At 47.5% G+C, this 18,257-nt stretch overlaps 1 protein-coding gene across 1 annotated transcript in view; it reads left to right on the top strand.

Moving 5' to 3' along the window:
- The first annotated feature begins 1,160 nt into the window (after window positions 1–1,160).
- The window catches only part of LOC136620469 (zinc finger protein 585A-like), a 75,359-nt gene continuing 58,262 nt past the window's right edge, over window positions 1,161–18,257 (top strand). The window contains exons 1-4 of the mRNA XM_066595254.1: window positions 1,161–1,204; window positions 7,226–7,373; window positions 7,482–7,676; window positions 7,753–7,876. Of these exons, the coding sequence (XP_066451351.1) occupies window positions 7,281–7,373; window positions 7,482–7,676; window positions 7,753–7,876 (412 nt within the window). The 5' untranslated portion in view covers window positions 1,161–1,204; window positions 7,226–7,280. The remainder of the gene's footprint in view (window positions 1,205–7,225; window positions 7,374–7,481; window positions 7,677–7,752; window positions 7,877–18,257) is intronic.

Below are 18,257 nucleotides of genomic sequence, written 5' to 3'. Positions count from 1 at the left end.
CCCAAATTTTATGTACGGAATCTAATTCTCTCACTTCCTGATGTCATCTACATATATAAATAAATGAATGTATTTGTGTCTGTCTGTCCTTTATGTATTACTACACCATTCATCCAATCGCCATGAAACTTTGGGAAGTTGCTGAGTACACTCCTGGGAAGATTACTGGCATAGTACAACTATCCTACGATAGGTGGCGCGTGCGAGCATTGTTGACAGTTATGCCCCCCAGACAAAGATCGTTTGATTTTCATCTCAAGCACGAAAGCAAAAGGCATTACGAGCAACGGGATGAGTGTTCAACTACAAAATGATGCATCCGCCGAACGTATCGCAAGACAATTCCTGGATATTGAGAATGCTGAGGTAAAATGAAAGCTGAGCTGTAATTGGTTGCTATATATTATACTGCTGAGGCAACATGAAAGCTGTGCTGTGATTGGTTGCTACTTCTTATACTACTGGGTGTTATATATTGTAAAGCTGAGGTAACATGAAAGCGGCGCTGTGATCGGTCGTTATCTATATATTTAAAAACGAATGTATGTCTGTCTGTCTTCGCAGCAACGGGCAAGCTAGTTAAGTAATAATAAACACAACTCCATCCTGATCCGCGCACAGAAACTGCACCTCCTCCAACAGTCCTGTATACACTGCGCTGATCATATGACCACTCCTACTCCCACCCATGTGACCCTCCTCTCATCCATGTGACCCTCGCATGACTATGACAACACCACAGATGCTGTATGCATATTTAGGTTTTCAGCCGCACTTAAGCAGCGGTGATGGATTCCAGCAACCTGATTGGTTGTTGGGTACACCCCCCCCCCCCCCTTTGGAGATCTGCACGAGTGTCCGGCCCATAAAATAAGCAGCAGCAGAGCTGTAGGAGGGTCGGCAACTAAGCGCAACCCTAAACCCTAACCCTATCCCCAAACCCTAACCCTGAAGCCTAACCCTGAATTCTAACCCCTCCGCTGGTCTCGTGAAGTAGCATTCGTGCACATCTCCAAAGGGGGTGTGTACCTAACAACCAATCAGGTCGCTGGAATCGCTCACTGCTGCTTAAGTGCGGCTGAAATACCAAATATGCATCCTGTATGCACCTGGCTGATCATGTGACCCTTCCTCCTCCCACCCATGTGACCGCTCACATGACTATGACATCACCACAGGTCCTGTAAGCACACGGCTGCACAAGGTAAGGTTGGTTTTTACATGGGAGATAAAATCGTGCGAGGCCAGAGTGGGGAAAATAGCAGATTTATGAAAGCGATTAGCGATGTTTTCACTGATGTTGCGAGAATAAAATATCGCGGCGCGCTCTATCTATCTGTGATGTTAGATTTGTTTTATCTTTTATCGCCTGTGTTTCCCTATGGAGCTTCCCTTTTTATCGTGTCGCAATTGCGTTGCGATGTTGTTTTAACCCCTTCAGGACATGGCCCTTTTTTCCATTTTTGTTTTTTCCTCCTCCTCTTTTTAAATGATTTTATAGAATTTTTAAAAGTTATTCAATACAGAAGATAAAACAATAATAATAATAATCTTTATTTGTATGGCGCCAACTTATTCTGCAGCTTTCAGGCATGGATAAATGCAAACTATACAACAATTACAGTGTGGGGTACATTGGGTTAGACACAAATGGGTTGGGGTGATACAGGAAGGGCAAAGGGGGGGGGCAAGGCATGGGGAACACGGGCAAAGGGGGGGAGCAAGGCATGGGGAACACAGGCAATAGGGGAATTCATGTGCAGAGCAATTATTAAAAGGAAAACGGGGTGGGGTGACATAGGGATGGGACTAGGTCAGGGGATTTGGTATGCCTCCCTGAAGAGGTGCGTTTTTAAGGCACGTCTGAAGTTTCGTGCATCTGGAATTGTCCGGATGCCTTGGGGTAGAGCGTTCCAGAGGATGGGTGCGATGAGTAGCGAGTTGCAGTAGTCAAGCCGGGAGTGGATGAGGGCAACCACTAGTTTCTTTAGCGTGTCCGTGGTTAGGAACAGCCGTATTTTAGCAATATTTCTAAAGTGCATGTGGCATGTTTGGGCCAGAGATTGGATATGGGGAGTAAAGGAGAGGTCAGAGTCCAGTGTGACCCCAGGGCACTGGGCATACTGTCTGGGGGTTATGATGATGCCAGACACTGGAATGGAGATATTGAGGGGAGGTCAGTTGGAAGGTGGAAAGACAAGGAGGTCAGTTTTAGAGAGGTTTAGTTTGAGAAAAAGGGAGGACATAGTGTTAGAGACAGCAGAAAGACAATCGGTGATGTTTTGGAGGAATGGTCCAGAGATCTCACGAGAGGAGGTGTATAGTTGGGTGTCGTCGGCATAGAGATGGTATTGGAGGCCAAATTTGTGGATGGTTTGTCCAATTGGGGCAGTATAGATAGAGAAGAGAAGGGGACCAAGGACCGAGCCCTGGGGTACCCCAACAGCGAGAGGAAGTGGAGCGAAGATAGAACCAACAAAGGAGACACTGAAAGAGTGGTCAGAGAGGTAGGAAGAGAACCAGGAGAGAGCAGTGTCTTTTAGCCCAATAGAGCGGAGCATACTGAGAAGGAGGTCATGGTCGACAGTGTCAAAAGCAGCAGATAGGTCAAGGAGGATTAGTAGGGAGTAGTCACCTCTCGACTTGGTAGTCATCCGGTCATTTGTTACTTTTGTGAGGGCAGTTTCGGTCGAGTGTAGAGAGCGGAAACCAGACTGGAGAGGGTTGAGGAGTGAGTTGTCAGAGAGAAAGCGTGTAAGGCGAGAGTAGACCAGGAGCTCTAGTATTTTGGAGATGAAGGGGAGGTTTGAGACGGGTCGGTAGTTGGCAGCATTACTTGGGTCCAGGGTTGTTTTTTTAAGCAGAGGGGATATGATGGAGTGTTTAAATCAGGAGGGGAAAGTGCCAGAGGTTAGGGAGAGGTTGCAGATTGTGGTGAGGTGAGTAATGAGAGCTGGGGAAAGGGACCGGAGGAGGTGAGAGGGGAGAGGGTCGCTAGCACAGGTGGTGGGGCGGGCAGCGGAAAGGAGCCTGAAGACTTCTTCCTCTGTCGTTGGTTCTAACATAGATAGTGAGTAGGTGCTGGATGCAGTGCTGACAAAACTGGGTTAAGGGCTAACCATGCAGTTTTTAAAGATTTCTTTGCGAATCTTGTCTTTTTTTTATTTTTTCTTTGAAATAGGCAGCTAGTTCTCCAGCAGTCAGGTCTGTCGCAGGGGCCTGTTCTTTGGGGCTGAGGAGGGAGTGGAAGGTCTCAAAGAGTTGTTTGGGGTTATGGGATAGTGAGGAGACAAGGGAGGTGAAATAAACTTGCTTGGCATGGTGAAGGGCTAGGTAATAAGTTTTAAGCATAAATTTGAAGTGGAGAAAGTCTGCTGGCAGCTTTGACTTTCTCCACAGCCGCTCCTAGAGCACCGCCCGATGAAGCGCGTTTGGGGCGTGAGCCAAGGTTGCCGTGGTCTGCGTTTGACTGCTCGAGTCACAGGCGGTGCCGCTTCATCCAGGGCACGACTGAGGGTGGTATGGTAGTGTTCGGCTGCCAGGTTAGAGCAGGGGAGGAGAGAGATATGGGATAGAGAGTACTGAATAGTCTTGGCAAACTGTTTAGTGCGGACGGACTGGAGGTTCCTAGAGGTGCGATAGATAGGAGGGTTAGGGGAGATGCTAGGGTGCCTGATGGAGAAGGAGAGAAGGTTGTGATTTGAGAGTGGAAGGGGGGAGTTAGTAAAGTGAGAGGCAGAGCAGAGATGGAGGAAAACTAAATCGAGAGTGTTGCCATCTCTGTGAGTGGGGGAGTCAGAGATCAGTGATAAGCCAAGGGAGGAGGTAAGCGTTAAAAGCCGGGAGGCAGATGAGGAGCTGGGGTTGTTAGTAGGGATGTTGAAGTCACCAAGGATGAGGGTTGGGATTTCACAGGATAGGAAGTGGGGAAGCCAGGCAGCGGAATGGTCTAGGAACAGGTGGGTGGAACCTGGAGGGTGGTAAATAACTGCGACACGCAGGGGCACTGGGCGGAAGAGTCGCAGGGTGTGGACTTCGAAGGAGTGGAAGCTAAGCTAGGGAGCTGAGGCAATGACCTGACAGATACAGTTTGGCGAGAGGATGATACCTGCTCCGCCGCCGTGGCGTCTGTCATCTGATCTGGGGGTGTTGGAGAACTGCAGGCCATCATAGGACAATGCAGCAGGGGAGGTAGAATCAGACTGCTGTATCCAGGTTTCTGTGAGGGCGAGCAGGTTCAATTGTTTACTGGTGAAGAGGTCATGGATAGTTGGGAGTTTGTTACATGCAGATTGGGAGTTCCATAGGACGCATTTGAATGGGGCGGGGGGGGGGCATTTTGGTAGGGAGCAGTACGGGGTGGGCCTGGGCTGGGGGATATGTCCCCTGCGGCTAGGAGTAGCAGGGTAGCAAGGGTGAGTGCATGGTTAGGGGATTTGTGTGGGTGGCTGAGGTGTTTCTTGGCTGTATGGGGGGGGCTGGAGGTGTTTTAGGAAGTTGAAAAGTGCATGGGAGCCATACATGGGTGAGGAGAGGAGGGAGGGGCTGATGTGGATGGAGTGTGTTGGGCCTGAGCGTTGAAAGAAAGAGTTAAAGCCTGAAAAAAGGATAGTGATGGAGATCAGTGCAAAGAGGAGAGTATTTCCCTCCAGACTTTGGACAGTTGTGGATGTTACCTGTCTCCTGCTCTGTCGTACTGCGCCGTATAACTGCATCATTCGACAGCATAAGACACTTGTTTCTGGACACATCAGGTGCAGCATGGAGGATAGAACTGGATTTAAAGTTCTGACTACAGGACTTCAGCTGGGAGGGACTTGTTACATTTCACTAGTCAACCAGCTGACCCACCTTTGGATGGCTAATGAACAAATTGGGGGGGAGGGGGGAGAGGTTTATTACTCTCTTAGGGTGCATTCCCACGAAAGTATATCGGCTCGGTTTTCACACCGAGCTGAAATACGTTGTCTTCGTGTGCAGGAGGGGGGGAGGATGGAAGAGCCAGGAGCAGGAACTGAGCTCCCGCCCCCTCTCTGCCTCCTCTCCACCCCTCTGCACTATTTGCAATGGGGAGAGGCGAGGCGGGGCTAATTCTCGGAACTTAGCCCTGCCCCCGCCTCGCCGAGCTCGGTTTTCACGCCGAGCTGATATACGGTATCCTCATCTGCAAGGAGGGGAGGATGGACTGAGCTCCCATCCCCTCTCTGCCCCTATGCACTATTTGCAATGAAAGGAGGTGGGTGGGGCTAAGTTTGGAGAATTAGCCCCGCCCGCCTCTCCCAATTGTAAATAGTGCAGAGCCACGGAGAGGAGGCAGAGAGGGGGCGGGAGCTCAGCACTGCTCCCGGCTCTTCCAGGCTCCCCCCCCCCCTGCAGAGAGCGACGACGTATATCTGCTGGGCGTGAAAACCGAGCCGATATACGTTGGTGTGAATCCAGCCTCACATAAACAGACTGTGTCCAGCCACACTAAGATGAGACGGGGAGAAAGCTATTTGGGGAGGTGATGCGGAAAATACATATGGTAACAAAAACAAGACTTGGATTTAGACATATTCATCAGTACTCTAAAATTACAATGTTTGAATCAAAACCTTTCAAAACCATCTTAATAAAGAAAAAAATATATTCCATTTGTCCATGGCCGTCGGAGGGCTGGTTGGTGTTTTTTGCGGGACGAGTTGTATTTTTCAGTGGTGCCATATAATGTACTGAAAAATGCTAAAGTGGAGTAAAGTGAAAAAAACACAAAATTCTGTCATCTTTCGGTGCTTCTTGTTTCTACGGCAACTAAACTGCAACACAGATGACCTGATCACTTTATTCTATGGGTCAGTCCGAGATACCGAACCTATAGTGGTTTTTTGTTTTTTTTGCTGAACTACTTTTATTTTTTTCAAAGATATTTCATTTTTTTAAAAATTATTTTCTGCCGCCGTCTTCTGACCGCCATAAACTTTCTTTCTCAGTTGACACAGTTATACGAAGGCTGATTTTCTGCAGGATGTCCTGTAGTTTGTGTTGGTTCAGTCTTTGAATACATATGACTTTTTGATTGCTTTTTATTGCATTGTTTTTTTTAGAGATCAGGCGGCCAAAACGCAATTCTGGCATTCTTTTTTTTTTTTTTTCGGACAACGCTCACCATGCGGGATAAATAATGTGTTCCTTTGATAGATCGGACGTTTACAGGCACAGCAATGAGAAATATGTATTTGTCTTTATAATAAATATGGCAAAAGGGTTTAGTTTTTTTTAAAGATTCGGTTTTTTTTTGTTTTTTTTAATAATTAGTAAAACTTTATTAACTTTATTCTTACTTTTTATTGTAGTGCCCACGGGGAACAACAACATAGGGGGTTAACAGTGGAAAGTTCTATGGACTTACGCAATAAAAATTCAATTAAAAACGATTCTCAAAAAATGCGTTGCTGATGCCTTAAAAATCACTTGAACAAAATCGCGATCGCCAGTGTGGGGCTAGCCTAAGTACGATGTCCGGCTCCTGTAATGTGCACCGTGTAGCTAATGCTGCGTGTCTTAAGTGAGCGGGGGTCTGTACTAGGGTCCCATAAGATGGGGGACAGCAAGATACATGTAACCCCCAACTCAGTCCCCCACACAGTAATAATCCCCCCCTACATAGTAATGGCTCCTCTGTACCCCAAACTAATAAGCATTATCTGTGACCCTGACAAGGTGATAGCGGCCCCTCTGTGCCTCCCCTAAGTAACAGCGGCCCCTCTGTACCTCCCCCAGTAATGGTGCTTCCCCCACCAACTACCAGCATTTTCTCCGTGTAGCTTCCAAGTATTGGTGTTTCCTTCTAACTAATAGCCGTCCCTTAGTACATCTTCCCCAAGTATCAGCGGTCCCTCTGTGCCCCCCTGAAGTAATGGTGCCTCCAGCCAAGTAACAGCAGACCCTCTGTATATCTACACCAAGTCATAGCCGTCTCTCTGTGCTTCCTTCTCTTAAGTAATGGCCGTCTCCTTGAATGTCTCCCCCAAGTACTAAAGGTCCTTTTCCATATCCACAAAGTAATGGCTCCTCTGTGTGTTCCCCCCCCAAGTAACAGCGCTGTAGGGTGTAATCACCCCATAAATCTGTACAAAGATAGAATACAACATCTACACTTCAGTGTCTCCTAAAAGGCTTCTCATTATTATCTCCACAAAGGGTATTTTCTGTGGTTTCTACATTCATTCCTCTTCTTTCCATTCAGGCTCCGGCATCCTAGTACTGTCTGTTGGGATCTTCCATATGAGAGAGGTTTTCTGATGAACCTGCCAAGGATGGATGGGAAGAGGAAGGAGATGGCAGAGAGTCTATTACATCTCACCCTAGAGATCCTCTATCAGCTTACTGGAGAGGTGAGAGATTCTGATGACGTCACATGACATCATTCTTCTTTATGATAACAGATGGACATGACTGAGAAGGTGAGGGACTCTGTAGATGTATGTAACACCATTTATTAGTCCGTCTCTCATCAGGATTATACAGCAGTGAAGAAGACCTCCAGTGAGCGCTGGCAGAACTTTGTGTCTGAAGGTCATGGAAGAACCCTGAGCCCAATAACGGGGCCTTCAACTCACTACCCGATACATGAGGACTTCACTGGGCAGAAGATCCTGGAACATGTCCTTAAGATGACTGAGCTGCTGACAGGAGAGGTGACACTGTGGGGAATGGGGGGCATTATACAGTAACAGGAGGGCTGTGGAGGATGACTGTATATTGTGTTGTCAGGTTCCTATAAGGTGTCAGGACGTCTCCGTCTATTTCTCCATGGAGGAGTGGGAGTATATAGAAGGACACAAAGATCTGTACAAGGAGGTCATGATGGAGGATCAGCAGCCCCTTACATCACAAGGTAATCTATACATATAATGAAATGTCCTGACTGACTGATTCATCAACGCTGAGTTAAACTATTAAAGTTAGAAACATAATTGGCCAGCAGCTTCTTTGTATAACATAGAGATCCCCTAAGAAAGGATTTTTTTCAATTCTACCCCTAAGAGGGTGACAAAGGGGGTCAAGTTTGTATGGGAAAGCAATATCTAACGCACCTGTGAATGTGAGACTTGGCTAAAATAATCAATAGAACAAATAATTTAACACATATTTCACCAACTGTCAAACACTGACCTAAATATTTGCTGAGCTGCTACTGATTTCCGCAATCCACCATAACGGCGAGCCCGCGCCATATCCTCTAAATAGTCAGCTAAACTGTTATAATTACTCCCATCACTATCAGGAGATAAAATGGTGAAACCATCCCAGTGATTCTCCACGTGCTCCAATATCTCCTCCTGCTCAATGTTATCTGTTGCTCCCTAACTGCTATTTTTTATTTCCCACTAGCTTACCCGTCGCGCGTTGCTGCGAAGACAGACAGACATTCATTCGTTTTTATATATCTAGATAACAACCAATCACAGCGCAGCTTTCATGTTACCTCAGTGGTATAATATATAACAACCAATCACAGCGCAGCTTTCATGTTACCTCAGCAGTAAGAGAAATAACAACCAATCACAGCGCAACTTTTATTCTGCCTCAGCAATATAAAAAATAGCAACCAATCACAGCGCAGCTTTCCTGTTACCTCAGTGGTATAATATATAACAACGAATCGCAGCACAGCTTTCATGCAACCTCAGTAGTATAAGAAGTAGCCACCAATCACAGCACAGCTTTCATGCAACCTCAGCAGTATAAGAAATAGCAACCAATCACAGCACAGCTTTCATTTTACCTCAGCATTCTAAATATCCAGCAATTGTCTTGCGAAACGTTCGGCGGATGCATCATTTTGTAGTTGAACACACCTCCCGTTGCTCGTAATGCCTTTTGCTTTCGTGCTTGAGATGGAAATCAAACAATCTTTGTCTGGGGGACATAACTGTTGACGACGCTCGCACGCGCGGCACCTATCGTACGATAGATGTACTATGCCAGTAATCTTCCCAGGAGTGTACTCAGCAACTTCCCAAAGTCTCATGGCAATTGAATGAATGGTGTAGTAATGCATAAAGGACAGACAGACAGACATGCATTCATTTATATATATCAGGAAGTGAGAGAATTACATTCTGCACGTAAAATTTGGACGCTAATTGTTTTGCGCTTAGAATTGAATAATCGACTTGGGACCCATTAACTTTTCCTATTTATGGCATAATCAATGCCGTGCCAAATTTCAAGTTTCTATGTGAGAAAATGACATTCCGTATGTAAAATTTGGACGCTAATTCTTTGGCGCATAAAATTGAATAATCGAGTTGGGACCCATTAGCTTTTCCTATTTATGACATAATTAATGGTCGTGCCAAATTTCAAGTTTCTATGACATTGGGAAGCGAGAAAATTAGATTCCGTACGTAAAATTTGGACGCTAATTCTTTGGCGCTTAGAATTGAATAATCGAGTTGGGACCCATTACCTTTTCCTATTTATGACATAGTCAATGCTCGTGCCAAATTTCATGTTTCTACAACATCGGGAAGTGAGAGAATTAGTGGCAATGATGGAAATCGAACGATCTACGTGGGGGGGTCGTAACTGTCGACGACGCTCGATCACGCGCCATTTATCATAGAATATTTGTACTATGCCTATAATCTTCCCAGGAGTGTACTCAACAACTTCCCATAGTTTCATGGCAATCAGATGAATGGTGTAGTAGCGCATAAAGGACAAACAGACAGACAGACAGACAGACACGCACACACGCAGACGTACATTCAATTTTATATATATAGATTTGTTCCTATGGAGGCTTCTTTTTATCGCATCGCTACAAACGCACAATGTGATTAACATTATTTAGTCCCATTGACTTTTGTGATAAAAAAACGTACGATTTTTATCGCGGGCGGCAGTGATGTGATGCAAGAAAAAAAAAAAAAAGCATCGCTCTCGTTCACAGATCGCAGTGAATAAAGATGCAAATTTGCCACATTTTTCTTGTGGCAAAATCACAATTGTCCGTGTTAGTTAGCCTTATGGAGCTGTGTTGAACCCACTCCCCATTCCTCAGCTTGAAAGTACTTCTAATTCTGGGGAAAGTGCTCAAAAACGCTGAGCTAGATTTACTGATACTAAAAGAAGAAGAACAAAACGACTCTACGAATCCGCTACTAAGTACACAGAAAGAAGGGAGTTCACCGTGCCGCAGTGACAGATTTCCAGCAAATCCACAGGTTCATAGAGCTGCAGCAGCTAAATACCAAGATAACCCCAAGGTCCTTAGAACATCATCAGCTGAGTAACCCCGAGGTCCAAAGAACATCAGCAGCTGAATAACCCCGATGTCCATAGAACATCATGAGCTGAATGACTTCGATGTCCATAGAACATCATGAGCTGAATGACTTCGATGTCCATAGAACATCATCAGCTGAGTGACCCCCGAGGTCCATGGAACATCATCAGCTGAGTGACCCCGAGGTCCATAGAAAATCATGAGCTGAGTGACCCCGAGGTCCATAGAACATCATGAGCTGAATGACCCCGAGGTCCATAGAACATCATGAGCTGAATGACCCCGAGGTCCATAGAACATCATGAGCTGAATGACCTCGAGGTCCATAGAACATCATGAGCTGAATGACCCCGAGGTCCATAGAACATCATGAGCTGAATGACCTCGAGGTCCATAGAACATCATGAGCTGAATGACCCCGAGGTCCATAGAACATCATGAGCTGAATGACCCCGAGGTCCATAGAACATCATGAGCTGAATGACCCCGAGGTCCATAGAACATCATGAGCTGAATGACCCCGAGGTCCATAGAACATCATGAGCTGAATGACCCCGAGGTCCATAGAACATCATGAGCTGAATGACCCCGAGGTCCATAGAACATCATGAGCTGAATGACCCCGAGGTCCATAGAACATCATGAGCTGAATGACCCCGAGGTCCATAGAACATCATGAGCTGAATGACCCCGAGGTCCATAGAACATCATGAGCTGAATGACCCCGAGGTCCATAGAACATCATGAGCTGAATGACCCCGAGGTCCATAGAACATCATGAGCTGAATGACCCCGAGGTCCATAGAACATCATGAGCTGAATGACCCCGAGGTCCATAGAACATCATGAGCTGAATGACCCCGAGGTCCATAGAACATCATGAGCTGAATGACCCCGAGGTCCATAGAACATCATGAGCTGAATGACCCCGAGGTCCATAGAACATCATGAGCTGAATGACCCCGAGGTCCATAGAACATCATGAGCTGAATGACCCCGAGGTCCATAGAACATCATGAGCTGAATGACCCCGAGGTCCATAGAGCATCATGAGCTGAATGACCCCGAGGTCCATAGAGCATCATGAGCTGAATGACCCCGAGGTCCATAGAGCATCATGAGCTGAATGACCCCGAGGTCCATAGAGCATCATGAGCTGAATGACCCCGAGGTCCATAGAGCATCATGAGCTGAATGACCCCGAGGTCCATAGAGCATCATGAGCTGAATGACCCCGAGGTCCATAGAGCATCATGAGCTGAATGACCCCGAGGTCCATAGAGCATCATGAGCTGAATGACCCCGAGGTCCATAGAGCATCATGAGCTGAATGACCCCGAGGTCCATAGAGCATCATGAGCTGAATGACCCCGAGGTCCATAGAGCATCATGAGCTGAATGACCCCGAGGTCCATAGAGCATCATGAGCTGAATGACCCCGAGGTCCATAGAGCATCATGAGCTGAATGACCCCGAGGTCCATAGAGCATCATGAGCTGAATGACCCCGAGGTCCATAGAGCATCATGAGCTGAATGACCCCGAGGTCCATAGAGCATCATGAGCTGAATGACCCCGAGGTCCATAGAGCATCATGAGCTGAATGACCCCGAGGTCCATAGAGCATCATGAGCTGAATGACCCCCGAGGTCCATAGAGCATCATGAGCTAAATGACCCCGAGGTCCATAGAGCATCATGAGCTGAATGACCCCGAGGTCCATAGAGCATCATGAGCTGAATGACCCCGAGGTCCATAGAGCATCATGAGCTGAATGACCCCGAGGTCCATAGAGCATCATGAGCTGAATGACCCCGAGGTCCATAGAGCATCATGAGCTGAATGCCCCCGAGGTCCATAGAGCATCATGAGCTGAATGACCCCGAGGTCCATAGAGCATCATCAGCTGAGTGACCCCCAGGTCCATAGAGCATCATCAGCTGAGTGACCCCGAGGTCCATAAAGCATCATCAGCTTAATAACCCCAAAATTCACAGAGCAGCTGTTAATAAATATGACAGAAATAATCCAAGACGATCAGAAAGGCGATCGCTTCCATGGAAGGTTAAAGATTTGTCAGGAATGTTGTACGATTCTGACGTGGATTATGAATCTGATAAAACTGTTGTTCTGGGAACTATGACTCATAAATGTACCGTATATTCCGACGAATAAGGCGACTGGGCGCATAAGATCACCCCCCCCCCCCCCCCCCCGCAACTGTCACCCTATATGCCGGGAATATAATGTAAAAAAAAAAAAAAAAAGCAGTACTCTCCTCCCCCAGCGTTCTTTGGCACTGCTGCAGGCTGTCGCTCCCTCCTCGTCCCTGACAGAGCATTGCTTTCTAGATGCAGGGCTTGAAATCCCCGCCTCCAGAAAGCTAATGCTGTGATTGGCTAACATACGCACCGTCAGCCAATCACAGCCATTCAATGACATCATTGAATGGCTCTGATTGGCTAACTCAGGCGGCCTCAGCCAATCACAGCCATTAGCTCCACGGCCTTTGCTTTCTGGAGCCGGGATTTATAAATCCCACAACCAGGAAGTGATCTTCTGTCGGTGGCCGAGGACTGCAAGAATTGCAGTGTAGCTTTGGAGAGCAGCAGGAGAGTTTCGGACCGAGCCTGCTATATAGTGATATAGACCACGTGGGCACGTCGCACAGCAGTCAGTGCTCTGGCAGATGAAACAGACGTTGCAGTGTCCTGATGGTGGCAGCACCCGTGGTGGACTTGCGGAAACGTGCGCACAGGCGGCGTAGCTTGCCTAGCAGGTCAGACAAGTGGGGGTAGTTTTTTAGAAATCGCTAAAGCACTAGATTAAAGACGTGGGCCAGGCATGGCACGTGTGTGAGGCTGCAGAGCTGCCACCAGGTTACGGCCATTGTCACACACGACCATGCCCGGTTGGAGGCTCAGCGGTGAAAGCCAGAAGTCTGTCTTCTCTATCAGACCCTGTAACAGCTCGGGGGCCGTGTGCCTCTTGTCACTAAACTGGTTAGTTTCAGCACGGGTTGCTGACGCTTGCCCACCACTGTGCTGCCACGCCGCGCGCTACCAACTGCTGGCGACGTGCTCACACTTCGTAATTGAGAGGTGGAGGTTGCGGAGGTGGGATTGGAGGAGGCGGAATAATACGCCACAGATACCAGCACCGAGGTAGGACACGCTATTCTTTGATGTGGGTAGCACGTGAGCGGTCCCAGGCTCTGACTCGGTCCCAGCCTCCACTAAGTTCACCCAATGTGCCGCCAGGGAGATATAGTGGCCCTGCCCGCCTGTACTTGTCCACGTGTCTGTCGTTGAGTGGACCTTCCCAGTAACTGCATTGTAATGTTGCGGGAGACGTGCTTGTGTAGGGCGGGGACGGCACACCAGGAAAAATAGTAGCGACTGGGGACCGAATACCGAATAGCGCGGGACCACCGCCACCATCATATTTTTGAAAGCCTCCGTTTCCACAAGCCTGTACGGCAGCATCTCCAGGCTGATTAATTTGGCAATGTGCACGTTTAAAGCTTGTGCATGCAGGTGGGTGGTGGCGTATTTCTGCTTTCGCTCCAACGTTTGTGTTAGCGACAACTGAACGCTGCGCTTAGAGACATTGCTAGAGGCCGTAGAGGACCGTGGAGGTGTGGGTGCAGGCCACGAGGCGCTTGTGCCTGCATCCTGGAAGCAGGATTGGATCTGTGTGGCAGGTTGTGGCACAGGGGTCGAGGCAGTGGTGTGACACGAAGGCAGTGAATGGCCTTCGTCCCACCTTGTGGGGCGCTTGGCCATCATATGCCTGCGCATGCTGGTGGTGGTGGCTCCCCAACTGATATTGATGCGGCATAGCTTGCACACCACTGTTCGTTGGTCGTCCGCGCTCTCACTAAAAAGCATCCACACCTTTGAACATCTAGCCCTCTGCACGGAGGTTTGGCGCGAGGGTTTGCTGTGGAAAACACTTGGTGGATTCTGGGCCTGCCTCTACCCCTGGCCACTCCACTGCCTCTTCCAACCTGTCCTGCTGCTGCACTTGCCTTCCCCTCTGAAGCCCTGTCCTCAGTAGGCTTAGCAAGCTAGGTGGGGTCAGTCACCTCATCGTCCAGCAGCTCTTTCTCAGAATCCTCTGTACACTCCTCCCTTGGACTTAGTGCCCTTACTACTACCTCACTGACAGACAACTGTGTCTCATCATCCTCACGCGCAAAAAGCTCTTGAGATAGTTGCCGGAGGTCCCCAGCCTCATCACCCGGACTCCGGGAACTTTCCAAAGGTTGGGCATCGGTCACGACAAACTCCTCAGGTAAGAGAGAAACCGTTTTTTCCCACTCAGGGCAGGGACCCGAGAACAGTTCCTGGGAGTCTGCCTGCTCAGAACATGTCATTTTCATGGAGTGAGGAGACTGGGAGGAAGGAGGAGCAGCCAAAGGATTCAGAGTTGCAGTCCCTAGGCCAGGAGTAGTGGACTGCGTAGAAGAATATATATTGCTGGACGTGTTTTCTACCATCCATGACAGGACCTGCTTGAACTGCTCTGGATGTAATAAAGGTCTTCCACGCGGACCCGCAAATTGTAATATGAACCTGGGGACCTATGGACTTGGCTCTCTCCTAATCCCTCAGCAGCCGGCTGTGATGCACCCCACCCATGACCTCTGTCCTCATCATGTTGGATTAAGAATAGAGCAGGGCCAAAATAAATGACCCCACCGTATAGCGCTGAGAACTGTGGCTAATTCACCGCACACAAAGACTTGTAGATAGCGGAGGCTCTATGCTGTGACTGGAAGAAATTAAACCGCTGTCTTGCACTGATAACGAGGGTTAATTTACCGCTCACGGAGACTTGTAGATAATAGAGAAGCTGTATGGAGTGGGAGAAAACTAGAAAGCCAGTGGATAGTGCTGATAACTGTATCTACTTCACCCAACACAGAGAATGGTATCTGTGAAATGCTGTTCTGCAGTGGCCCAGGAAATATTAGAGTACTATTTAGCGATGAGAGTGAGCAATTTCGTCTCAAGTAACGAGCATCTCAAGTACCCTAATGCTCAAACGAGTATCGAGCTCGGACGAGTGTGCTCGCTCATCTGTATTCATTACCATTGGTCGATAAATCATAAACACAATATGAATACGCAAGATAAGGAATTTAACATCTAAAATGCCAAACAAATGCGTGCAAGCATACTAGAATCACACATGATTGGCTTCTCAAACGCTGGTACACAATAATCAAAAAAACAATAGAATGTTTATTATAAATATTTTGAAACATATTCGAACAGCGAGGAACATGTCATCGCGACATGGGGGTCAGTCTGGAGACCTATTCATCATCTTCTGGTATCTTTGGCCTCGGCTGTTCACTCAAGGTTATTTGAACAACTATTTAATGCCTTTTAGGCATTGTGAAGGAAAAAACATAATGTATGAAGGATCATACACAATGGAGTCACATCTTTGTATGTCTCCCCCAAGTAATGTCTGTCCCTCTGTGTGTCTTTCCCAAGTACTAATACTCCCTTTTCGTCTCCTCAAAGCAATGACGGCTAATAAGCCCCCCACCCCACCCCTAGAAAATCAGAGTACAGCTTATTGTCGGCACAGGTCTTATTTTCAGGGTAACACTGTAGTTTCTTTTTTTTTCCATTCTTAGCGACATTGCGTATAAACTGCACACATATGTAATGTAATTACACATGTACAGCATTTATTACACTCACATAAAGAACAATAGGGCTGATGGGGCGTGGCTAACGCAGGCACCGAGACGGACGTTTCTCCTTAGGCTCCGCTCGGCAAGGGCACGAAAATCAATATAAAAGCGTTTAGCAGAAGGAGGGAAACTTACCCGATCCACCTAAGACCACATCGGGGACCGGAGATGTCCAGAAGGAGGACCGCAAAAGCGATCCCGACCAGGCTGGAGTCCTTCTTCTCCGTGCGCGGGGCTGCAGAGGAGACAACTGCAGGAGCGGCATCCTCTCCCGGCGCTCATGAGGAGGAACGGAGCGGAGACTCTGTACAGCCACAGGGGAAAGAAAGTGCCCCGGAGGCTACCAAGAAGCATCCCGCAGCGGAGGTAACGGGCTCAGGCCAGAGGGAACAACCCAGTGAAGAGAGGTTAGTGCAGGAGGGAGAGTTGGGAACGGAGCCCTCACCCCCCAAGATGGAGCCGACCACGCTACTGACTAGCAGCACTGCATCCTCTCCATCAGGCAGCCCAGAGAAGCAAAGGCAAAAAATGTCCCCCCCTAAAGATCTAACAGCACACACTGAGCCTCCCTGCAACACCAATGTAGAGAAAAACATTAATAACCTCTCTGCTTCAGACAAACCCGCAACAGAGCTCTACATCAAGGAGCTAGTCATGATCCTAAGAGATACTATTCACTCTGACATCAAAAGCATGACCTCGGACATGAATGCGTCCGTCCTTGAAGTCAAAAATAGAGTCGAACAAACAGAGAACAAAATGGAAGAAATCGTCAATTCTCACAATTCTCTTATAGATGCGCACCGCGAACTCGAAGATAAAGTCTCTAAACTTCAAAACAAGTTAATAGATCTTGAAGATAGAAACAGACGCAACAACGTCAGAATCAGAGGCGTTTCCGAAAGAGTTTCCAATGCTGAAATTTACAACTACGTCACGCGCTTCATGAAAAAGCTTCTTCCTGACGTCCCTGATCAAGATCTGAAAATCGACAGAGCTCACTGCCTGCCGCGTCCGAAATTTCTAAAAGAAGACAGTCCCCGGGACATTATAGTGCGTATCCATTTTTTCCGCACCAAAGAAGCCTTGATGAATGTGGCTAGGAAAACGCCGACTCTCCCAAGCCCCTACGACAAAATCCGCCTCTTCATAGACCTCTCCCAGGCCACTATGGAGACAAGAAGAGGCTTCGCCGCCGCAACAGCCGCTATGAGAGATGCCGGCATCATTTACAGATGGGGATTCCCCACAAAAATAATAGCTACTGAAGATAATACAACGCACATTTTTCTCAATCCTAATGAAGCAACAAACGCGTTGAATTTCTGGGGAGTTCCAATTCCTGACCGGTTTCAGCCACGTGCTCCGTCCAACACCAAAAGAAACCACCCTCCTGGATCCAAAGGAGCGACCAGCTTAAAATGAGTACTGGCTTTGTTTTCCCTCCCTGCTGATTTATGTCTCATATCATTGGAGTGCCCTACCGCATATGCTGGACTTTACTCCCCCAGATGATTCAACAAGTGTTGTCTCGTTTTGTTTTCTTAATGGTGTACAACGCTTGTTTTCCCCCAAAGCTACTTTTCCTTAGTGACCTATTCTCATATGGGGAAAACCTCTTAGTTAACTGCTTTATTTATTCTTTTTGTTGTTACTCTATTTTAGGTATCTTGGTCTTCCACGGTCTCCCAGGTCTCCAGCTTCTTCTTCCGCCATCTTCGCAATGACACTGAAAATCCTCTCCATAAACGCCAACGGCCTAAACTCTCCATACAAGAGACATGCAGTCTGGAAGGAATCTCTCTCCCACGATGCGGACATCGTATGTATACAGGAGACACACATGTTAGAATCAGACACAGGTCGCATGACACATAAAAAATTTCAACATTCTGTATTTGCTTGCACGCATAAAAAACACGCAGGGGTCATGATCACCTTTAAAGACAACGTAACATTCAAACTAGACGAAAAATTTTGCGACACCAAGGGTCGTTACATTATCCTGGTGGGCTCCCTGAACAACGTTGCACTTACGCTAGTCAATGTGTATGCCCCGAACACAAAGCAAATCAGCTTCCTTAATAAGCTAATGAAGAAAATCAACCGTGTAGCTAAAGGCTCGGTGATTGTCTGCGGTGACTTCAACCTAGTCCCAGACAACACAATTGACACTATTAACCAGAGACTAAAAAAGGGGCTCACCCTGGGTAACTGGCTACATAATGCGGCCCTTTATGATACTTTCCGTTGTATAAATGCCTCAGCA

This window comes from Eleutherodactylus coqui, chromosome 3 (genome assembly GCF_035609145.1).
Source record: "Eleutherodactylus coqui strain aEleCoq1 chromosome 3, aEleCoq1.hap1, whole genome shotgun sequence".
NCBI classification, from domain to species: domain Eukaryota; kingdom Metazoa; phylum Chordata; class Amphibia; order Anura; family Eleutherodactylidae; genus Eleutherodactylus; species Eleutherodactylus coqui.
This window is presented reverse-complemented; position numbering and strand designations above follow the sequence as displayed.